At 42.0% G+C, this 24907-nt stretch overlaps 1 protein-coding gene across 1 annotated transcript in view; it reads left to right on the top strand.

Moving 5' to 3' along the window:
- ptdss1 (phosphatidylserine synthase 1) overlaps positions 1-8076 on the top strand; it is a 35499-nt gene extending 27423 nt beyond the window's left edge. Inside the window, exons 11-13 of the mRNA XM_003219516.4 lie at positions 152-217; positions 1735-1804; positions 4254-8076. Coding sequence (XP_003219564.1) covers positions 152-217; positions 1735-1804; positions 4254-4363 — 246 coding nt within the window. The 3' untranslated portion in view covers positions 4364-8076. The remainder of the gene's footprint in view (positions 1-151; positions 218-1734; positions 1805-4253) is intronic.
- The last annotated feature ends 16831 nt before the right edge of the window (positions 8077-24907 follow it).

Here is a 24907-nt window from a genome sequence, read left to right as displayed (position 1 = left end):
CCTTCCATTGTCTATAATGTGTATTGTAAGCTGTCATGAGAAGACTTGCTGAAAATTGGTGTACAAATCAAATTAAAGCAGATAACTGAGTTAATGAATGAAAAGAGCTGCGGATTTTGACACACCGTTATTTTTGTTTCCAATGTTGTAGGCTGTTACTACTTTCCTATGTTTATATGGAATGGTTTGGTATGCAGACCACTACGGACGAGAAAAGGTAATGCCTGAGGGAAATGCTAGAATATTTTTTTTAGTTAACCATAGTAAAGAAAACACTTTCCAAAGCACATAAGGACTGTATTTCAGGTTCCAGAATGTGAAACATGAAGATTTCAGCGAGGAATAAAGGCTGAATAAAGTGACTTAGACTCCAGTTCTCATAATCCTCCAGTTCAATATACCTACTGGCTAACTGTCTTAGCAATTCAGGTCAACCACCCTTTTTAGCAGAAGGATTGTTTGCCTTTTTCATGCATACATAGGCTCATTTAATGATGAATTGTGAAATATAGTTTTATCAGTGGCCATTCATTGCTGTGATTATGTGAAGCCTGCTTGTTCAGAGCCAATGTGAAGAGAATATCAAGTTGCTGAGGAGCAACAGCAGGAGAAAGCTATTCTTTCATATTCAACTAATCTCCCTCCTAGAGTTATTCTAGGAGGCAGAATTTTAATTTATGGTCTGTGGCTTGATAGAAAGACAACAAGGCTCCTGCACCTTTCATGATTCTGCAGAAAAGACAAATTGAGAAAATATAGGTTGCACAAGAGCCAATGTAATATAGCATCTTGACTGTTGGACTATGATTCTGGAAACGAGGGTTCACATTTCTACTTGACAGTCGAAGCCCATCGGATGATCTTGAGGAGGTCATACTCTCAGCATAAGAGGAAAGCAAAAGCAAGCCTCCTCTGAAGAAATCTTGCCAAGAAAACTCAATTCTAGAGTTGCCTTAGGGCCACCATATGTTGGAAACTGCTTGAAGTTTCAAGCAGTTTGTATGAATAGCTAGACCTGCTGAAATTACCTCTTTTGCACCTATATCAAAGATGCATGAAGCCTCAAATAGCAGCCCTTTTTCTTAATTGTAGAACACAGTCATTAAGTCTTCTATGGCCTTGAAACATATATTCCATATTCTTTAAATGTCACCCTCATCCCATGCTCACATAATATGGTAATTTTGGGGTATTTCTCGTGTTTGGTGCTCTGTTCTATCATTAAAAAGCTGGAAAAGCTGTCATATGTCTGGAGACATTTTTCCTGAGGGCCATGAAAACAAGAGACCAATTTGTGCTGAAATTGACATGCCTGCTCTTTGTGAAAAGATTTCTATACCAGCTAAGATTGAAGCCCAGGTCTTTTTGAACCACATAGTCACAGCCATCCAAGTTTTGCTAACCAGGGCTAAAAAGTTAATCATGCATGTCTCTGTACCATGGTGAAAGGACCAATGGGAATGCAAGATGCTAGTGAGGGTTTTACATTTCATTACAAAACGCATGGGAGGTGATTTAGCCTTGTTCTTAGGGTTTATTTCTTTTTAAACTATTAGACCAGAATAATCCATATTGGGGAGGGACATGTATGTGTAAATAAGCCTTCATTGTGTGTGGAATTTTGTCAGTTAATGCTGTAGTTTTGCAGTGGAATATTTTGAATAGAAGTGGAAACATGGAGCCACATATTATAAAGACATCACTCCCCAATGATGAATCTCTTTGTCTTCACAGACTTTGTCAGAGAGTGAGGACAGCTCATACATTGCAGATGCTTCCTGGTCTAACTCTAAATTCTCTAGAGGTATTTGTGCCTATATGATGTATTTCATCTCTCTCTCTCTCTCATCTATCACAGTAAACCTCTTTCAATTTTTCATCTATGCATCCCAGCAGGGCCAAAGCCAGAAAAAAATTTCAAGGGGGGAGGGTTCAAACTTTTTTTTAGTGAATCATGAAGAGTAGTTCTATAAAGCAAAATAGTTTAGAAATCAGGCTCTATTGACAAACTTCAGTGGACACTCAAGAAAGATAAACTTCAGTGGACACTCATGGGGATTTGGTTAATCAGTTAAATTTCATGAGTAAACCAGGTTTTTTTTAAAAAAAACCTGAAATATTTCGGGGGGGGGGAGGTTGAACCCCTACCCCCCTTCTTGGCTACAGTCCTGCACCCCATTCAAATAGTCATGGAACAGTTTTTTATGTGAATGCAATTTATTTTTCTGGCCTGTCATTCTCTGAGGTGTGAACAGCTTCAGTGCCTGACTACCATTCCACTCATGGAAGAGATCTTAACAAACCTTCTAAATTGGGACTATAGGGTTTAACAAAAGCTTTCTCAGCTCAAAGAGCAACTCTTCTTTATAAGCCTCATCATTGGCTGAGTGCTACATGTTCAGGCATTTTGCTGTGAAAGGATTCACAAGCAAAAAGCACTATACACTGACAACAAATCTCAGCTGTCTGGTGCCCCATCCTGATTTGACACTTGCCTGATGCAGTAAGGCAGAATAAAACTGCAAAGCAGATAGCAAAAAGGCAGGACCTTGGACTGACAGTGCCTTCTGTAAACCATATTCCATCTGTGAATGAATTCCTAGCTAGGTAGCTACTTACTCAGCTGTATATGAAAAGCCTTTCTAAAATAGCTAAAATTTCACTGCTGAGTTTAGAAGAGTGGGAAAGCTAGTTGGAATTTCGAGGGATGGCTTAGTCAAAAGTCTCTTTTGCCTACTTTCTGCTCAGCTGTTCTTCCCTCTCCCCACATCACCAGCTGTGTTTTCTTCTTGCACATGAGCACAGCTCTCCACTGTCATTCCTCATCCTTCATTACCTTCAAGGTTCCTATGCACAGCTAATAAATTTTCCCAGGATTTGAGAGGCATCTATGCAGACGAAGCTGGGATTTTTCCTTTATAAACTACAGATTTTCTTGCAAATCAACAAACTTCTTCCTTTTCTCCCCCAGATCCAGAGCCTTACTCATTTTAAGTACTTAATACTTCCACCATTAGTGACTACTTTCCTATTTTTCCCCATCAATTTTTATTTGTTTTTCCCTCACAATTGTTTTGTTCACTATATAATGCAATACAGTGCTTCCCCATCCTCCCCATCTTTTCTGTTGATTTCTCATTTCCTTGGTAGGCAACATCACTGCTTTGAACATATATAATAAATATTTGCCAAGATAAGACTAAGTTGAACCTTCTAGATAAATGTTGTTTGTAGACATTTCTAATAGAAAATTAATCCTGCTTCAAACTTATTTGAAACCCTTGCTCCATAGTTGCATGTCTTTCTCTTTTTAATAAAGTTAAAAAATGATCCCCAGTCCTTTTTATAATCATTTTGATATCTTCCCCTCCCCCCAAATGACCATTGCCAATTGTTCGATTTCTGCCATTTAAAAAGTTTTTATAATCCACTCTTCCACTGTCAGTGACCATAGGGTTTAACAGAGAAATATGCTGAGAAATATATTTTCAGGTCTGGTAGTGCTAGGCCACGTTGTTGTCTGTCGTCCTGGAGAAGTTTAAATCTAATTATAGGCTCTCCCCCCCCCCCCCCCTTGCTATATAAACCTAGATATATCTTTATTCCACATTTGGTTTAGGACCAGAGTTTTTGGATTTTGGAATTTTTAAAGTTTTGGAATAATTATGTTATCTTATATATATAGTGAATGATGGCAGCAGGGAAAGGGCTAGTTTCCACAACACCTTCCCTGCTGTGCCATTGGTCAAGCAGAAGGTAAGTATAGTATGGCTTGAACAGGCAGCTGAAGCTTTGCAACATTCCCTACGCCCATGGCAGCCAGATGCATTTGGAATTTTCTCTTCTCCAGTGTCTGTTTTTTTACAGGAGATTTGTATAAGTCAAGCTGTAGTACCCAGAGTCTTTTCCACTTCCCTGTCCTCCCATCACGTTTCAAACTGCTGGAGCAACAGCTCCTTGAGATTAATTCAGTTGGTTCTGGATGTGTGCCTAGCCCCTTTCCTCAAAAGTGGAAATGGGGGCGGGGCAGTAAAAAGTTTTATGTTCTGGAGTATTGCAGATTTCTAGAAAAAAAGGAGTGTCAACATGTGTGATAAATGGGAGGCAGAACAGTTGCTAGTTAAACCTCTAGATGGCATCATTTCAATTATAATTGATTCAGATTTATAATTTTGTAAAAACGAAAGGGCTTCTTTAAAATAACCACGTCTGTCTGTCTGTCTGTCTGTCTGTCTGTATGAATTATTTTCCAGGAATGGAAGAGAGTCCACCTAAACACTCCAACTATAATGAGAACCATTCATCTAGGAGGAGGAATCGCCATTCAAAAACAAAAGTAACCAACGGGATTGGCAAAAGATAGAGGGGGGAAAGAAAGCAAGAAAAAGAAGGATGGTCAGTTTCTAGATTTGTTCGGGAAGTGTGCCTGAAAGCAAAGAAGCGAAACGGCCTGGTTCTGCATTCCTTGCTTGAAGGTCAACTCAAGAAGAGGAGGAGATGGAGAGGACATCTTCAGCAACCAGCAGCCTTGGACCTTCTTAAAATGGAGCTCATTCATGTGTTGCAAATCATTAGCTGCTGTCGCTTGCCAGTCACTGGCTTCCAGCTAACTTCTGCACTTGACACTCAGACCAGTAATCCTATCTTTTTAACGGCAAAACCGTTACTTCTCCCCTGAGGAGCTCATGTCATAGTCTTTGTTGAAGTAGTATGAAAGACTTCTTGAAGGCCTCTAGTTGAAAAGAATAACCCAAAGTCAGCCAGCGGTCAGTTGGTTTTGTTTTGTTATACTTTTTAAATTTGTATTTTTGTTTATTTGTGTTGTTTAACAGATTTAGTGTGATGGGAAGAGGATTGAAAGATAACCCTGCCTTCCTTCTTGATCTAACAGCTAAACTTAACCTTTTAGGAAAGGAATCTTCCCAGATTTCGATCAGCAGGGTGGCAAGTGTTAGAAATTGTATTCCTAATTCTGTCCACTATATATACATGTTTATATATGTATATTTCTATCGAATATTCATTGTTTTTATTCTCATCTAGACATTCATACTATTCTCTTCCACAGCCAGGGTTGTTCCTGCCCATATTGGAAAGGCATGGACCCAGACTCAAAGACATATTTGCACTCTTTGTTTCCTTTTTTTTGGGGCATGTATGTATTCTGTACATTTATAATACGACAGGCATATCATACTATGCAAACAGGTTCTTCTTGATAGATATGAATTCTTAATAGCTACTAAATGATCCTAGTGTTCATGTAGAATGAATTCTTAAAGGTTTGCAAATCTGATAAGATTGTCTGCCCAGAACAATTCTGCACTAATACGCTTTGTTTGACCCCCTTTTTACAACCTCACTAATCACTCCCCACCTCCGGCCAGTTTTATAGAGTGCGTCAATTGTTTGTTTGTTTACGCAGTGGCTTTGTTAAAAAAGATACTATGAAATAAACTTCTTGATTACAAAACAGGCTCATTTCCAGAAAAGAGAACTGGCACCATAATTTAGCCCCCTAGATTGAGCTATTAGACTTTTTAAAAAAAGAAAAGCATGACCTTTTAGAGATCATAACCTTTTAGAGAAGAGCCAAAAACCTGTTTGAGTAGAATCTTCTCAAGTTGTATACAACCAAATGTAATTATGCACTTCAGTTGTTCAAGTGAATAACCTATTGTCTCTGATCTGTTGAGAAACAGAGAATATGGTAGTACATAAAAATAGCAGTTCTTCAGAAGTGTTTTTCAGTGCCCCAAAATATATCTGTTCTCCCATAAAACAATTTGTTTTATATTATGCACTCAAGAGACAAAATAAAGTAGGCTTTAGTAAAGATAACATATTTGGTTTACTTACAATCTTCAAGTGTTCAGCATACACAGGTACACAACTTATCAGTTACAGATATGTTTGAGATAGTTTCTGTGCCATCTGGTCAGAACATCTCTCTTACAATAAACAGCAAGTGTTTGCAAGTTTTGATCTGAGCTGTCTCAAAGTCCAAAGAAGTCTGTGCTCTGCTTTTCTCAGAGTGGATCATCTGGTCTGCAGCCCCTCTCACAACTTCTCAGGAAAACATAGAGCAAGGAAAGAAAGCTGCATACCAGAACATACATACAATGTAAACAACAGGATTATAGATAAATTACTATAGGAGGCTTGAAGAAGGTTATAATTTCCAACATTTTTACCTCGAGTTTATTTTCTGTTTTTAGTCAGCCTTTCTTTGAGTGTGCCAATTAGGTTGTGTTGGGTGGTTATTCCAGAAGATTTGGCAGAAGTGACAAATTAAGTAAGAATCTACATACTAATCATAATACGTCATCCAGAGAGTGCTGCTTGCTGTGATATATGGCACAGAATGTGCACTGCAAGTTCTGAAAGATCATCAAGACTTCAGCATACAAGTAAAGTAACTGAAAATAGAAAATAACCCCATAATCCATTATGTTTAATGTGCCGCAGAAGACCAGCTTTTTGAATGCAGACACAATACAGCAGCTAATCAATGAAAACTTTTGCTTTTCAATCATAAATGTGCAACCTTTCTCACCCAAAGCTGCTATATCCAGTTTGCTGCCACTCTGCTAAATGTTTCAGGTTGGATAAATATATATATGCTTAGAGCATCTATTTCTCCAGCATATCTTGTTTTCTCATTTGTATTCTGAAGTTGTGAACTGATAACTTCCTTGTGTTCTTGGCATGCTGCACAATTCTTGAATGTATTTCATTTGGATGTTTCAGTCTTATCTTAGAATTCCTTGTCATTTCCAATGTGTTTTTCTGTTTTTCAAGACCAAAGCTGGAAGATTTTAAGGTTCTTGGGGAATATTCCAAATAGTTTAGTATCGTTAAGAATAATACCTTCTAAAGAACCTACCCTTTTCTGCAGAGCTTAGAATATTCAAAAGTCTGGTTTTCCAGGAGTCAATAATAAAGTACCTGTTCACTCGGCTAAAGATGTGGCCAGTAGTGCTGTTTCATGTCCAAAGGTCACTTTTGTCAACTAAAACTAGCATTTCTATGCACTGTTCTTTCAAATACAGGCTGGAGTTTGCCTGTATTAAAGACTGTATATGTGCTGGTCTTTTGCTATAGCAGGTCTGGTATACGCACAAATCTTTATGGATCCAGGCCTCTGTGCATTTCATTATTAATACCAAGGAATAGTAGAGTATGACTGTGAATGAGTTCAGAGGACTAGCATTCCTTAACCTATGTAGAAAGCAACAAGTATCCTACCATTTGAAACATAAATTATATAAACAAAATATTGCATGAACTATGGGCATTTTCTGCAAAGCCATCAGGTTATCTTCTCTCAAGGTAATACGTACTGTCTGGTTTCATACTCAGTTTGCAGGGTGATACAATTACTCTGTTTTCCGTGGCTATGAGGCCCAGCCAACCTAGTAAAAATAGGGAAACAGGGCTTTTTCAAGTCTTGAGATACAGTGGAGTCACACTTGAGGGTTTTCTCCCTTAACTAGTGAGATCTACACGTGAGCTGTAATACAGCTAAATCCTAGTATTGAGAACTTTTGGAGGTACTGATTTGCACCCATTTGTATGTTTTTAAATCTGCTTTCTTTTTGCTTTTTTCATGACCGCTTTCTTTTATTTTTCTACTTCTGTACAATCCAGGTTGTGATGGTTTCTTTCTCACATTAATCATTTACAGTATGTGTATTGAAGAAGCGGATGACCTGGTTCCTCCGGAGACTGCCATATCGGTCATTGATGGGGGTGGCGGGAAGAAGGAGGCATTAACCTTCTATTCCATAACATAAAGTTAATGGGTGATGTTGGCGGGGACAAGCTCTGATGCAAATAATTGATTGTGGTGAGTTTTTAAAATTAAGAATTAAGATCAAAAAGAATACAAAACAGGAATGGAAAAATCTAGCCACCCAAGTAAGCCTATTGCCAACTGCTAGTATCATACCCAGTCAAACCTGGGTACACCCTGTTATGTATGAAAAAACGGTGTCTTAATGCATACATTGAATTTGGTTTCAGTTCTGCCTTTGGTTATTCACCTGTGAAAAATAAAGTCCTGAATGCCTGGGATTACTTTGGTGTTTCTTTTGTTCATGTTTTGATACTAAAAACAAAATATAAAGACATTGGCACGTAACAGGCAATGTTATGTGAACAGTCATTGTCCCTGTACAGGCAAAGTTGAATCAATTGCACAGTTGGAGTCTCATCTCTTTTTTGGCTGCTCTAAAATTCCCTCACTTTATTTCAAGTTGATGAAATGACCTCTCAAGAGCACTTCATCTTTTGTAACACCTGAATATTATGTTGCTATTAACTTTCATCTCCAAATGAGCTCATGCTGTGAAACATTCCAGAAACTTCTCTTGCTTACTGTCCTCTTGAGATGAATAGATAGAGCTCTAATATATTTGAGTCCATCGGCATTCTGGACTCTTCTCTGCCTTTTCTTCAAGCTTTCTTCCCTTCCTCATTCTTTTTTTTTTTTTTTTTAGTGTTTCTCCACCTGGGCGCACACTCGATTCTTTTAGGTCTCTTCTAAAACCCTTTACACATATTAGTCATTTAAGAGGGTTCTACCCAATACAGGGATAATTTGGCTACACATCTTTGCTTTGCTATCACCAGCCCTGCGTAGATATTTGCAGTAAGGAACACCACTAAGGTGCCTAAGCCCACAGAGGTCTTAACCTCTACACCCACTCATGGCTAACCCAGACATACACGGAAGCGTTGTCATTTGGTGCTGGTCCTGCCATCCCTTTCTGTGATGACTTTTGGTGACCAAGTTTCAAGAAGGATATTGATAAGTTGGAACGTGTCCAGAGAAGGGTGACCAAAATGATCAAACTTCTGGAAGCCAAGCCCTAGGAGTGGCTTAGGTAGCTTGGGGAAATGAAGGCTGAGAGGGACATGATGGCTATGTTTAAATATTGGAAAGGATGTAACAGGAGGGGGCAGGCTGAAAAAGTAAGATAATAAAAGACGGATGGTATGTGTTCACATGGTATGTGAACACTGCACAGAGGAGTGCTTTCAGGAGCAGATTGTTTCATATGCATAATATCTAATTATGATGTGATGGCCTTCCAAATTGTAGACAGTAAGATTGGAAGCCTTGCTGTTACATCACATGATGTAGCAGAGTCAAGACATGAACTAGAGACTTCCTAATTGTTAACCTCAGTTTCTTAGAACAGTGCACCATCTTGAGCCCAGTGCAAAGAGTTTAGAGATTGCACATCCCCCTGGAAGCTTAGGAGACTACATTGTTAAGAGTTGTTGAAGGCTTTCATGGCCGGAATCACTGAGTTGTGAGTTTTCTGGGCTGTATGGCCAGGCATTGAAGCTGCAAGGCCATTCAATGCTAATCAAGGTGATTAATTGCAACATTCACACTTGCCTCCAACAGACAAGAGTTCTTTCTCCCATGCTGGACATTCCACAGATATATATATATACCTCACTTGCCTAGTTTCCAACAGATCTAACAACCTCTGAGGATGCCTGCCATAGATGTGGGTGAAACGTCAGGAGAGAATGCTTCTGGAACATGACCATACAGCTCAGAAAACTCGCAGCAACCCATTGTTAAGAGCTTTTTGCCAACTTCTAGCATGAAAGGCAAAGGGATGAAATATTGAAGGGTAGTTGGATCAAACTTGAATATATCAAAGAAAACTTACAAACAGCAAAAAATATTACTGAATTGATAACTATTTGGTATGAAGAGCTATTGTGGTGCAGTGATTTGAGTGTTGGACTAGGACTCAAGCCCCACCTGCATTGCCATATAATGCAGTTCCAAACTGCATGGAAACAGGATGATCTTGGGCAAGTCACACATCTCAGCCTCAGAGGAAGGCAACCCTCCCCATAACAACTCATGTCAAGAAAGCTCTGATAGGCTTGCTTTTGGTCACAGTAAATTAGAAATTACTTCAAGGCACATAAATTAAGATAATTAAACTCTTCAAATTCCTTGTTAAATATTTTGGAGACAAGTAGTCATTTGCACCAGGGGGCGCTCTAATCCAACCTGTATCTAAGTATCTGATTTATGTTCTGATAGATTCTCACTTAGGAGAAAAATACTAGTGAAGGAATGAAAATAATAAACAGTTTTTTTATCAGCTATGATCTAAATGCCAGACTTTGCTTCAGCTTACACATGGAATTGATTTTTGCATTTCAAAAAATGACATGGCCATCCAAACAGCCTGGTAAGTGATAACTTCAAGTGTATGTTTGCTTGGCATGAACAAAAATATCACGAACTAGGCACATATTGTGATCCACAATTACCGTATTTTTTAAATTCAGTAGTGGATGCACAACCTTTCTAAAAACGAGAAATCTGTATGAATCTATGTAAATTATATCCTTATAGATCAGGCATTGACAAACTGCCAGCTGTTAGGAATTGTGGGAGTTAAAGTCCAAACACCTGGAGGGCCAAAGTTTGCTCATGTCTCATCTAGATGATGTTGGACTACAAATCAGCCCTAGCCAACATAGGCAATAGTGAAGAATGCTGGGAGTGGGAGTTCACCAACATCTAGCGGTTGATGCACTTTGCCCACCTCTAGGTTAGATAATATAAGAACATATTTCAGGATGTACTATTTCAAAACTGTTCCCAGAAGAGTCCTAATATGTTAGCCTATTGCAGCAAAAACAACAGAGCTTTGTAATATCTGAAATACAAACATGTTTATTTATAGCTTGAAAACAATTAATTGGACATGATTTACGATTTATTTAGTGAAATTGTCACAGACAGAACGCCACCAAATAAGGTTCAACACAGTTTATTAAAGTTACAGAACCAAAAATGCCCGTAAAAAACAAAGGGCTAGGCAAACACTGGCCTTCAATGTGAAAAGATACTAAAAACGGTTCAAAAGATAAACCGGATTAAGCAGGAGTTTAATCCGGGTTAAATCAAAAATGCTTACTTCAGCCTGGCACTTTAAACAAACAAAAGTTGGTAAACAAAGATTCAATGAAACACAAATAACTGGCAGCAGATTCCTCTCTGCTACTCAAAAGCTACGATTGAGTAACTAAGTTGTTACTCCTCCGTGCAACGAGCGAACTCCGGGTCCAAACACATCAATCAGGGTAGCAGCGGTCAGCAGGGTCCCAATCCGGTCCAAGGTCGAAAGCCAGGTACAGACGTCTTTAGTTCACCAGTTCCACCGATAGCCACAGAAGGGATAGTCCGAGGTCGTAGTCAGTCAGTCAGTCCAGCGTCAATCCAGAGTAGGCAATTAATGTCCGTCAAAAAGACGACGGAGGTCCAAGCTATCAAGATTAAACACAAGTTGCACAGAAAAAGCCCACACAGTTCCTCCCGCCGTCTATGCCCAGTGTCCTTGGTAACTTACGTATTCAGCAAACGAATCACACCCGTCTTCAGGAAGTTCCCAACAAGAGCCCAAGCGTTCGTCCAGATTACCTTGCCCAACGCAATTAGCCCTGGATTCTAAACCCCATTTTATGCCAATTCACAACTCCTCATCGCTATCAGCTGTTACCCTAATTCCAGGTGCCTCATCATCATCATCCTCATCAGAGCTAAAACACCTTTGACTACGCCCCACAGCATCCCCAGCTGTGGATCCCGTTCCATCCCTCCAGCTCGTCCACGGGTCCGATCCTGCAACCCGCCAGTCGCCTCCCACACTATCATTGCCGGTGACACCCAAATCCTCCCTCACACGAGTCCATTCCATGTCATCCTCCTCAGAACTAACCATCTCTTCCTCCATTCCCTCAGTAAAACCCTCAAAGGAGTCTTCGTCTGTTGGTTCTGCAAATAAGTCCCGGAGCCGTTTCCTTTCTCGCTCCTCAAGAGAGTCTGACTCCCGAGGAGTCTTACGACCACGTCTCCCAGTATCGGAGCCATAAGGCTCATCCATAACAGAAATTTAACAGATTATGTGCCAATTGGCTGCCCCCCCCCCCAAGTGGTTTAATAAGTTACCATAACTAGTTCTCTGAAAATGCTTTCTATCAGTGTTTAGAAAGAGCCAGCTGATTTTGCTGACACATGCTTTTTTTCTTTCTCCTTTTCTCTAATTCAGGTTTTATAAGTAAAGTTGGTAGTTAATATTGCACACTATTTCTATAATGCCATGAATATAAGGTTTTCTACCTTGGTAGTTATTGCAAGGGGTGATTTCAACAGCAGGCAGAGAAAGGCTGGAGAGCATGAGATTATTATAAACTGAAGATAGACTGATCTTGGAAACTGGCCCAATCATTTATCCTTATTCTAGTATTTGATTCTAGGTTAGTGGGTATGTAGAAGATACAATTCAATTATACAGAAAACTGTGCTCAAAGGCACTTAAAAATATTGAGAATTTTCCACAATTGATTCACCAGCTGATCATTCCAGTCACTTCAGTACAGCTCTAGGGAGTTATCTACAGCAGCAAAACAATCCAGCTACTATTCAGGGTATTCTCCCGCAGATCTCTCCCACTTAAGCCCCATCTGCACTGACCAATTATTGCAGTTTGATGCTCGGTTCATATTGTGGCAACCAGGCAACACAGTACTTAATGTTCATACTCTATGGTTTGTGTAATCATTATCTGGGTCTATCTGCACAGCAAAACCACTTCAATACTGGTTTCAAACTGCATTAAAAGGTCAGTGTATATGGGGCCTTAGTGCCACACCTACTCCCAATATACCACACTGGCATTGTATTGCGGGCCATCTTTCCCCCTGTGCAAGTTCAGGTTGGGATGACTTTTTCCACCCTTATTCCAGGGCCTCGATCCACTCTCCAGCCATGAGACCAACAGTGAAAGGGTAGATCATGGTGGATCTCACGGCTGGATGCCTCTTTCTGATCTCAGAGTGAGTGACTTCTCAAGCTATGTTCTGCCAGGAAGGTGCTTGGTAGGGAAGGCAGTAGCGGTGATTCCATGTCCCCAAAGAGAAAGACAGTTTTTTTCCTGGTTTTTGTCAGTGGTGGGGGCCCTAATCTACACACTTGTTAAAAATGGCAATGGTAAAGTAAGTTAAAAAAAAATCCTAAAAGAAGTGCTTTCACTGTTCAAACTGCTGTATATCTATGTTCCTACAGCACCAAATAGAGGTGAATACAGTTTTCTCTCTCTTGTGTGGACAATCCCTAGATCACCTCATTTGAATGAATATATAATGCTCACCTTTTTCTTGCCCAAACAATCTATGGAGTCAAAAGAGGAATTAACAGCATACATTTTGGAGGGTTCTTTTTTATTGTGTCAGAAGCAACTTGAGAACATACTGCAAGTTGCTTCTGCTGTGAGAGAACTGGCCATCTACAGAGACAGGGGATGCCCGGATGTGTTACCGGAGGCTTCTCTCATACCCCCGCAAGCTAGAGCTGACAGATGGGAGCTCACCCCATCTCATGGATTCGAACCGCCAACCTTCAGATCAGTAACCCAACCTTCATTTTGGAGGTGATGGATGAGAGTGAAAAAAGAGATGTAGATCAGTAACAGAATTTATCTTCAAAGATTTGTAACCCCAAAAATAACAAAACATGCCACTATGGAGCAATGGTGACAATCAAATATGCCATTCTCGGTAAATCCATGCCTTTTTTACAAAACCTAGTAATTAATAATACAATAAATTAAATTCGATGACTCTCAACATTAACAAGCAAATTGATTTTCCCATTTGTAACTAACAGATACATTAGTATTTTAGAATGTGTTTTATGAATGTCCGATGTAAGTTAATAATTTTTAACTGTTTTATAGTGCATTGTACAATTTTTATATATGTGTTTTATTGTAAGCCTCCCTGAGTTCCCTGTTGGGTGAGAAGGGCGGGTTATAAATATTGTAATAATAATAATTAGTTTTTAAATCCAACATTCCAAGCTTTGAGTTTATATGTGCTAGATTTTATGTTATTAGATGTATGAAAGTTCACTGTAAAATGCATACATTCTATGCTACAGGGCTAGTAGTTTAAAGGAAATGCTGTTATTGGATGTGTGCAGCTCCTATATAGGTTCTGTCTCTTTATTTATAACATCGGGCTTCAATGAAGGTTCCATTTCTGAAGTTAGCTGAACCTTCTCCATGAATGATAAAAGGCGGGCAGCGAAGGGGAAACCGTATATGTGATAAGATTTCCACCCCAAACTTTCCAACTATCTTTTGACAATCAGGAAAAAACCTGTCCATTGTTAGTCAGCCCTGAACATCTTGCAAACACTATCAAGTAGCCTCATGCGCAGCTTTCTACCAGGGGTTTGATTTACATAAATTACTGGTGACAGCTGTCCTTAAGTCACCAGTCAGCAGTCTTGGATCACACCCTTGTGAATCCAAGTACTGCATCACCTGTTTTTATCTTGGGAAGACCTTTAAGCGTGCTAAGATTGGCAGGATTTACTGGCCTAAATCCAATTGCTTGTTCCATAAGTCAGCTCCATTGATTTGATGGGTCTACACGAGTATGAATTAGCAATGGATTTAGGCCACTGTTTATAACAAAACATCACTAGCAGGTCATGCAGTGTCATTTGTGTCTCCCAGTGCAAAGACACAGGATATATATGCTGTGTAAAATAAGTGGACAATTGACCTGTACACATGTTTTGGGAACAGTAAATTTGCAATCTTGTTTTTTAAAATAGATTACACAGCCCAGATCACCCACAAAAATAATTCTTGGTGTCTTGCTTTTTAGGCTTGTTATTGGGCCTATTTGGGGTACCAATTCAGAAAACTGCATTGATAGATTTTCTGTGGGTGATCAGATGGCAACTGGTAAATGGTATATGTTCTGTACCTCAAAAATAGAGCGGATGGGGGAACACTGGTGCAATTTTTGGAACCAGTAAGTCAAATATACCCAAAAACAGGGCTAACATTCGAGGCACCAAAATGTGTGTTGGCTAGTGTTATAGATACATGACAGACAGACAGACAGACAGACAGACAGACAGACAGACAATTTGTCAGATAAGGTAAAGGTAAAGATTTTCCACTGACATTAAGTTTAGTCATGTCCGACTCTGAGGGTTGGTGCTCATCTCCATTTCTAAGCCGAATACTGGCATTGTTTGTATACACATCCAAAGTTATGTGACCGGCATGACTGCATGGAGCTCTGTTATCTTCCCGCTGGAGTGGTACCTATTGATCTACTCACATTTGCATGTTTTCAAATTGCTAGGTTGGCAGAAGCTGGGGCTATCAGCGGGAGCTCACTTCGCTCCCCGGATTCGAACTGGCCACCTTTTGGTCAGTAAGTTCAGCAGCTCAGCGGTACCAAGAACATTGGGAACAAGAGAGAAATTCCGTAAGCATAGGCTAACACTTTGAGACCAATATTTAAGAACTGTATTATATGGTCAGTGTAGAGCCATATAATGCAGTTTGAACTTCACTTAACTGCCTTATATAGAATCATAGAATCATAGAATTCATAGTATACACTGACCATATCATGCAGTTCAAGCTGCATGAGATGGCAATGTAGTTCCAGCCCAAATTGCCTCTGATGGAAGCAGGACCGGCCCGAGGAAATTCGAAGGGGTATGCAAAAAATTTTTTACGCCCCCTCCCCTGCGCCGCAGGAGGCGTGGCCAGGACTGGCCCCGCCCCCCGTGCCCTAACCCCACCTCCAACGCCGGGCGGCCACGCCTCCCGCGGCGCGGGCGACGTGGGAGGCGGGGCCAGGGTGTGCGGCGTGGGAGGCGGGGCCAAACGTGGCCCCGCCTCCTGCGGGGCGCCCCCTGGTGCAGCCAAGCTGCGGCAGGAGTTCTTCCAGGCCGCAGCCTGAAAGGACTCCCGCTGCAGCGGGCGCGCGCCATGGGAGGCGTGGCCGGTCCCGCCTCCCTCGGGGTGCGCCCTGGCCTGGCTGCGCTATGGTGTGCCCCGCGGGAGGCGGGGCCAGAGCTGGCCACGCCTCCACATCACATGGCCCCACCTCCGCCAGGTGTGGCCCCGCCTCCCAGGGGTTCAATAGCGCCCCTGGGAAGGTGGCGCCCAACGCGGGGGCGTGGCCAGCGTGCCATGTTGGGCCGGGCCTGGATGGAAGTTAACATTTGGTTTGATTCATCCACTATAAAAGCCACACTTTGGAATATTCATCCCTTTCTGTTCTTCAAGAACCGTCTTGGCTACATCATGTTCTAATTCATATCAAACAGCTGAAGAAGAAAGCAGAAAAAAGATGAAGTGTTTTCCTGTTGCACTTCAATATTAATGTTTTGTTAGTCTCTTTCAGTTTATTTATTTATTTATTTATTTATTTAATTTATATACCGCTCTTCTCCCCCAGGGGGACCCAGAGCGGTCTTACATAATGGCAAGATTAATGCCCCATATAATACAAAATATAGTAAAACAAACGATCGTAAAAACACACTTAAAAACCAATATTATACCCCATTTAAAACAGTAAGCACTGTGTGGCCATTACAACAGGGCCAGTAGCATTGGGCCAAAAGTCAGAGCCAGTCTGTATTCAATTACACATTAATCCAGCGAATACATCAGATTATATCGACCGTATCTTAGGATGGGCCAAAAGCTTGGTCCCACATCCAGGTCTTCAGCTGCTTCCTAAAAGACATGAGTGAGGGGGCTTCCCTAATCTCCCTTGGCAAGGAGTTCCACAGCCGCGGAGCCACCACCGAAAAAGCCCTGTCCCTCGTTCCAGCCAAATGCACCTGTGACGGCGACGGGACCGAGAGCAGGGCCTCACTGGAAGATCTTAATCTGCGGGGCGGCTCATAGGGGGAGATACGTTCGGAGAGGTAAGTTGGACCAGAGCCGTTTAAGGTTTTGTAGGCCAAAGCCAGCACTTTAAATTGTGCCCGGAAGCTAACAGGCAGCCAGTGGAGCTGCTTCAACAGAGGAGTTGTATGCTCCCTGTACAGCGCTCCAGTTAATAACCTGGCTGCGGAACGTTGGACTAGTTCCAGCTTCTGAACAGTCTTTGAAGGCAACCCCACGTAGAGCGCATTGCAATAGTCCAAACGAGATGTAACCAGAGCGTGGACCACCGTGGCCATGTCAGGCTTCCTAAGGTATGGGCGCAGTTGGCGCACAAGTTTGAGTTGTGCGAAGGCCCCCCTGGCCACTGCCGAAACCTGGGGTTCCAGGCTCAGCGATGAGTCCAGGAGGACACCCAAACTGCGAACCTGTGCCTTCAGGGGGAGTGCGACCCCATCCAGCACAGGCTGTAACCCTATACCCTGTTCGGCCTTACGACTGACCAGGAGGACCTCTGTCTTGTCTGGATTCAACTTCAATTTGTTCGCCCTCATCCAGTCCGACACAGCAGCCATCATCTGCGTACAGATGACACCGAACTCCAAAACTCCGGATGATCTCACCCAGCGGCTTCATGTAGATGTTAAACAACAAAGGGGACAGTACTGAACCCTGTGGGACTCCACAAGACAACGGTTGTGGAGCCGAACAGCTGTCCCCTATCAACACCTTCTGGGTACGGTCCTCAAGGAAGGACTGGAGCCACCGCAATGCAGTACCCCCAAGGCCCATTCCCACGAGGCGACCCAGAAGGATACCGTGGTCTACGGTATCGAAGGCCGCTGAGAGATCCAGGAGAACCAGCAGGGACACACTCCCCCTGTCGAGCTCTCTGCGGAGATCATCCACCAAGGAGACCAAGGCCGTCTCAGTTCCATGCCCCGGTCTGAAGCCAGACTGTGCCGGATCCAGATAATCAGTTGCTTCCAAGAATCCCTGGAGTTGCGAGGCAACCACGCGTTCCACGACCTTGCCCAAAAAGGGGAGATTGGAAACAGGCCGAAAGTTATTCCAATTAGTGGGGTCAAGTGATGGCTTCTTCAACAGCGGTTTTATTACGGCTTGTTTGAGGCCGGCTGGAAGTCTGCCTTCCCGGAGGGAGGCATTCACCACCACTCTTACCCACTCGACCAACCCCCCTCTGGCTTCTTTAACCAGCCAGGATGGGCAGGGGTCTAGGATGCATGTGGTCGCTCTCGCTTCTCCAAGGACCTTGTCCACATCCTCAGTTCTTAAATGCATCCTTCTGAGATCCAGAATAACTTGTCTGAAGTGCTGTTTGGTGCTTTGAAAAATTGTGCAGGTGGTAAATCCGAATTTTGTCCAGATGAAGCCAATAGATATGCATGGGATGTGATTTAATCGCAATTAATTGTGATAAATGGGAGCCTCCGATGGCACAGCGTGTTAAAGCGCTGAGCCATTTTGTGGACCAAAAGGTCGCAGGTTTGAATCCAGAGAGTGGAGTGAGCGCCCGCTGTTAGCCCCAGCTTCTGAGAACTTAGCAGTTTGAAAACATGCAAATGTGAGTTGATCAATAGGTACTGCTCCGGCGGGAAGGTAACAGCGCTCCATGCAGTCATGCCAGCCACATGATCTTGGAGGTGTCTATGGACAAGAACACTTGGAGGTGTTCTTCGGCTTAGAAATGGAGATGGGGATTCCCAGAGTCGGACACGACTGGACTTAATGTCAGGGGAAAACCTTTACCTTTAAATTATGGTGAAAATTCCATTTGTAGGTCAGCTTAATGTAGTGATTTAGGACTGGAAGAGAAGGATTCAAATCTACATTCAGCCATGGAATTGTTCATTGTGTGACCTCAAGAAAGTTACACACTCCCTTATGTAAATTTTCATGAGGGAAGCATGTAAATTGCAAGCCTTAGGTTTTGGAGGCAGGGAAACTATGCCATTTGCATTAATAGCATGTGGATTGCATGTTTTTTTTAAAAGTAAAGTTAAAATCTTACAAGATGACATCAAGCACTAAAAGAGTGAAGCAATCATCAAATGATATTTCTGTTTTCATCCAATACTCATAACAGCATGTCTCAGTGGGATGACAGTCTCCCTTTGGATTGTCTCACTGACAGCTGACTCATAAGGGAAAGTGTGGCATCATGCTTTTTTCCCTTCCAAATGCTTTTAGAGGTGACCTTGTTTAACAAGAAATACCATTACACTATACTGGTACTTCCCTGCCAATGCTGAAAATCAAAATTTAAACGAAAGGGAGAAGGAGGTACAAATTACAGGCTGAAATTATGTTCTAAGAAATCCAGGGACAAAGTTGACAGTGAAAGCATGGACTCTGGCTTAGAAGTCCAAGGCCCACCCCCAAACTGGCAGTTAAATCAACTTTTTGTTGAATTCTTACAAAAACATAACTGAGCAACAGAAACCAATGACAGCCATGCAAACTTGCCAATAATGAGGAAGCAGTTTGCAACCTATTAACCTTGCTCTTCATAATACATTGGCATCTAGCTGTTATTTTTATCACCACATTGGAAACCATATGTTGAAGGACATGAATCATAATGTCTTGTGCACATTTGAGTGAGTTTTCCAAGGACTTACAACATTTCTTTGGCTAAGCAGACTTTTTGTTGAAGTGCAGTTATACTTTTCTTGGGGCATGAGATCATTTTCTGACATTTCCTCTTCATAACTTATACTCATGGGAGAGTTTTTCTATGTCCTGCCTGCAAATACAACCTGAGTAGACATAGCATAGGACTGGGTTACACATTTGTGGGTCTTACAACTATATTTGCTAGTTTAGCATTGCCCAGTGAGGTCAGTTTTTGTAAACCAGAAGCACTGCCAGTGAGGGAGGGCGTGAAGGAAGGAAGGAAGGAAGGAAGGAAGGAAGGAAGGAAGGAAGGAAGGAAGGAAGGAAGGAAGGACGGAAGGGAAAATAGATAGAACAGCCAAATGAAATGGAAGAGCGGGTGTTTGAATTAAATCCAGCAGCATCAATGAGACTGCTTTATTTTAGAATGATATTTTATTGATTTCAGTCTAATTCTTCAGTTGCATTAATCCACTATCACACATATGGCTTCTTTCATAAAACTGCCAGTAGTTTGCTGCTTTTTCTCTAGTGACTCTTATTTATTTGGTACACTTTATCCAACTTTTTCTGTTATTTGTTTTAATTTTTAAAGCTGCATTGGCTCCCAATTTCAGGCGATAATTATCACCACTGTCATCGTTGTCGTCATCGTCATTATCATCACCACCACCTATAGTTGTATTGTGGAGCGGAAGTGACTATGGGCTTCCTCACACTAGAGTTTGGATCCACTTGAAATCTACTTTAGGGAGGGGCCTTTAAACAGCTCAGCCAGACAGGCCCCGGGGCTCACCAAACTACAAACCCCAGAATTCTGCAGGAGGCAGAAACCAGATTTAAAGTGGATAAATGTTCAAGTGCGATTAGGCCCTATGTTAAATAGAAATCTACCTATATACATAAACAGTATGATCACCTTATCTGTGGACTCAATATCCACAGTTTCCACTTACCCACACTCCAAAAAATTATCCCCCAGAAGTGTTTGTGGACCTCTAGCATGGTTTTATGGTGTGTTTCCAGTTGAAGTCAAAATATAGGGTTTGGTATTATTGAGCCCCCGGTGGTGCAGCGGGTTACACCGGTGAGCTGCTGAACTTGCTGACTGAAAGGTCGGTGGTTTGAATCTGGGGAGTGAGATGAGTTCCCACTGTTAGTCCCAGCTTCTGCCAACCTAGAAGTTCAAAAAAAATGCAAATATTAGTAGATCAATGGGTACAGCTCAGGCTGAAAGGTAACGGCGCTCCATGTAGTCATGCCGGCCACATGACCTTGGAGGTGTCTACAGACAACGCCAGCTTTTCGGCTTAGAAATAGAGATTAGCACCAACCCCCAGAGTCGGACACGACTAGATTTAATGTAAAGGGAAAACCTTTATCTTTATCTAGCTATGTTCACTTACTTTGCATGGGCAGACTTGTGCCAAACAGGGCAGGTATACTCAGCAGTTGAGGAAGACAAGGTCAGGGCTGATGGTCTTATTAATTGTGGGCCTGCATCCCATGCGCTGCCAGTAAATTTCTGCAGGATGTTATTGTGTACAGCTACTTTGTGCTTGGTGTTCATGCAGTGTTTCCTATATATTAGTGTACGATCTAAGATGACACCAAGATATTTAGGATGGAAACAATGTTCAAGCTCTTGGCCTTCCCAGCTAACTTTCCATTTTCTATTGGCTTCACAGTTCTGGGGGACATGGAAAGAGCCTCCTCGAAGACTGAGTAAATACAGTCGGGCGTCTCCTGGGCAATGTTTCTTGCAAACATCTAATCTTTCCGAACCCAAAAGCATTGCTTATAAAAAGAAATTTAGTTGTAGGCATAATTTTTATACAGAGTTTCCCTAAGACCTGAGAAGTATTGTAGGTATTCCTTCAGAATAAAAAGGTCAAGAAAGGTTGGTCCAAGGGATGAATGAGATCAAGACTAGAGTCTTTATCTTTACTTATTATCCATAGTTTTACATATTCGTGAGGTGGTGATTTTGGGAAATACTCCCCACAGATAAATGGATTGTATCGTATATGCATCTGCAAAAAATGTCTGATTAAAGTGCTGTTCTAACCCTAAGACTTCTACTTTCCTGAAATAATTCACCATATACCCACTGGGGTGGGGGGCAAACCAGAAAGGTATATTTTGACTGTCTTTAAACTGTCCTTTTAAAAGTAAGTTATAATTTGTGTGAGTTTTCCCTTCCCCTTCTATTGAATGTGTTATAAAAGCAAAGAGGTGTCGCAAAGCATGAAAATGATGCCAGGGAAGGAAAAACTGTTGGTTCATATTCATTTTTGCACATCTAGCTCATTCTACCACATTTGGAATGTGCTGTGATCAGCACATTCATTTCCTTTGACCACATGTGCCATATCCACTCCCCCACCCCAAACCCCTATTTAAGTATTAGGGAAATATGGAGAGAAGCCGAGAAGCAATGGAAGGGCCCCTGAAATGCTTAGAGAATCATGCATGGACCTTTTGCAGTGAATCTTTGATCAGGAATCTCTCTCCAAGTGCTACAGAGGAGGTTTTTTTTTGGTGATTCTAGGATAAAGTGCATATTGCATCTTCAGTATGTTAACAATCCCTCCAAAACCCTGCGTTTCATCTCTACTGGATTGTAAGGGGCAGGAATATCTGCTTTTCTTTGGAATCTCATGGTTCTCTAAGCAGTTATGTTGTGAATGATGAAGTACCCCTTTAAAGCACACTTCACTAGCCACTTTCAGTGGAAAATCTTAAAGCCCTCCAGCAAATGATGAATTATGTTGCATAGCCCAGTGCCATTTGGTAAGTAGCTTTGGAGGTCTGGCTTGAAAACTAAGATGCATTATGTTTAGGGCTAATGCAAAGTCATGCAGAGGATAAGGACAGAATCCAAAAGCAAATTAATGTGATTTGTTTTCCCCACTGCGGCTGTGTCAGTTTGGGGACTCTCTCTCTTTAGTCTTGCCCTGCCGGCTTGGAATGAGACACAGCTGGGAGTAATTTGCCTGCCTTGATCTCATTGTCTCCAGTCTCCCGGCAGCCCTTGCAATAGGAAGTAGGAAAATACAGCTGGTATCCATATGAGCTGTTTCTGCCTGTAACTCTTCTGTTTATACTTGAAGTCCTAAAGTATCCATCACCTTTAGGGTCAAGGTGCTCTTCTGATGACAGATCAAAGATAGCCAAAGTACAGCCCCGTAGATGTTGGCAGAGTGCAACTCCTGTCCTCCCAAGTCAGCACAGCCTGTGTTGAGTGATGATGGGAGTTGTAGTCTCAGAACATCTGGAGTTGCAGAGCTTTGACTGTGGAGCATCATAGAGCAACACTATGCATAGCTCAAGAGACATTTACCCTCATGCTGCAGTGAGATTGCATCCCATGGTGTCAGCTGTCTTCCATGTCAGTGAGTTAGTAAATCCAGGTTTAATAGAGTTAACCAAGATGCTGAACCATATCCTCCAAAATAGGGAAAGAACTTTGGATGGCACCTTTAAAGTTCAAACTAAAATCCAAAGTCAGCAGACATGATGGGAGGCAATCTCACTGCAGCATGAGGGTAAATGTCTCTTTATTTTGCAAAATGTCTCCTTGTTTTGTAAATTGTCTCCTTATTTTGGAAAATGAATGGATGACAAGGATACTATTCAATGACATATCCATTTTAATTTGGAATGTCAGTATGCAAAGAGAACTTGTAGTACTTTAGAGACTAGCCTAAAGAAATAAGTTGTTAGCACAAGCTTTTGTAGACTAATCACCTTGTCATACGGCCACCGAAAGTGTCCTACGTCGCTCCGCTTCACTCCTCCGGCAGCTGATCCCATGGGAGAAAGTGTGGTATGCATATGGAGTGTGTGGCTTCCCCCCATTAAAGTCAATGGCAACATGAGAAGCCTCTTGTGTTGCTGCAGCAGTGGCCTGTCGGTTCCACTCTCCTTCACCCACAGAGCCAGCACGACATTGTCTGATGGGAGCCAGCTGGCTCCATGGGTGACCGGGGCTAGATCAGAGTATGCTGCCGATCTTAGCCCCGTATGATGAGGTTGCAAATATACGTCTCTAGGTGCAACCAAATCTTAGACTACATCTACACTGTATAATTTATGCAGTTTGTCATGATGGCTTATATATGTCCTCTCTACACTTCTGTAAATACTTTAGGAGCATGTCATGCATGTCAGCCTTCCCATAGAACAGAATAAAAAGAGTGCTAGCCAGGATGAGTCCTTGGACAAGATAGACATTATCTTCTTAAGTCCATGGCCACAAGTTTCCTTCCAGAATCCCTCTCTTGAATTCTGCTACTTTTGACCATCTTGGTAAGAGGTAGACTTCTCCCATTCTTGCATAAGCCTGCAAAGTGAACTTGTAAAAAGACCAGTGAAAGGAAGGAATGGTTAGTGGTTCTACTGCACATAGCTGGGCTGAACCCCTGAGTCTGGCTCAAGTATAGACCCAAGTTGTTGTTCTTCAGGGGCTTCACAATCCCAAAAGCTGGTATACTAATACAGCAGTGTGCCCAGTTGCAACTCCATGCAAGGCAATGACTTGACAGGATGTAAACCAGACAGTTTCCCTTTGAGACAACTCACTGGGAAGGCTGGTGATAGAAGTCCTGGGCCATCAGTCTAGGACAGTGCCTCTCAACCTGTGGGTCCCCAGATGTTTTGGCCTTCAACTCCCAGAAATCTTAACAGCTGGTAAACTGGCTGGGATTTCTGGGAATTGTAGGCCAAAACACCTGGGGACCTGCGGGTTGAGAACCACTGGTATATGAGGTCTTAGTTGAGCAATAGCCATACTTGAGATGCTTATTGGGAGCTATCCTTGGTGCTTCCCCACTTGTTGCTCTTGTGGCTGTCCTGAACAGCTTTAAAATGTTCCCCAGCTATGGTTTGTACAAAGAGTCAACAGAAGACACTATGCCTGAGCTGACCCACCATGATACATCCAAGCTGGTAAGGTCAGCTACTCTAGAATTGGCCAGACCCAGCACCCTGGTCCCAAAGCTCCCTGGTCCTAATGCCCCCAAGGCCATGGTATTCATGACTATTTTTAAGCCAGGGACATTTACAGAGCAGATGAAAGACTGAGTCTTCCACTATAATCCTCCATACAACTCTCCTTCTGTCTACCATTAACATGAATGCAAGTACAGAGTTGAGAACTTCATTTTATCTCACATAGTTCCATCACTAGAGTTTAAATACTATTAAAGCTACATCATTTCTTTACTTGGCACACTCATGAATGCACACACATTCTCATAATCCTTCACCACATACACACAGACATACATATACATCTCACTGCATGGCATTACAGAAGTTAAAACTTCCTTTCCATGCCTAAAGAGATAGACATGAAAAAATACATACAGAGAAAACACTGAACTAGTTGTTTCTTCGCTGCCACTAGCAGTGGAACACAGAAATCTCAGAAGTAAGACAGCTTGGAATTGAGAGAAAGTTGAGAGAGGTTTTTCACCTCTTCTGTCCCTAGAGATCTCCAGGGAGTCCCC

This window comes from Anolis carolinensis, chromosome 4 (genome assembly GCF_035594765.1).
Source record: "Anolis carolinensis isolate JA03-04 chromosome 4, rAnoCar3.1.pri, whole genome shotgun sequence".
Lineage (NCBI taxonomy): Eukaryota > Metazoa > Chordata > Lepidosauria > Squamata > Dactyloidae > Anolis > Anolis carolinensis.
This window is presented reverse-complemented; position numbering and strand designations above follow the sequence as displayed.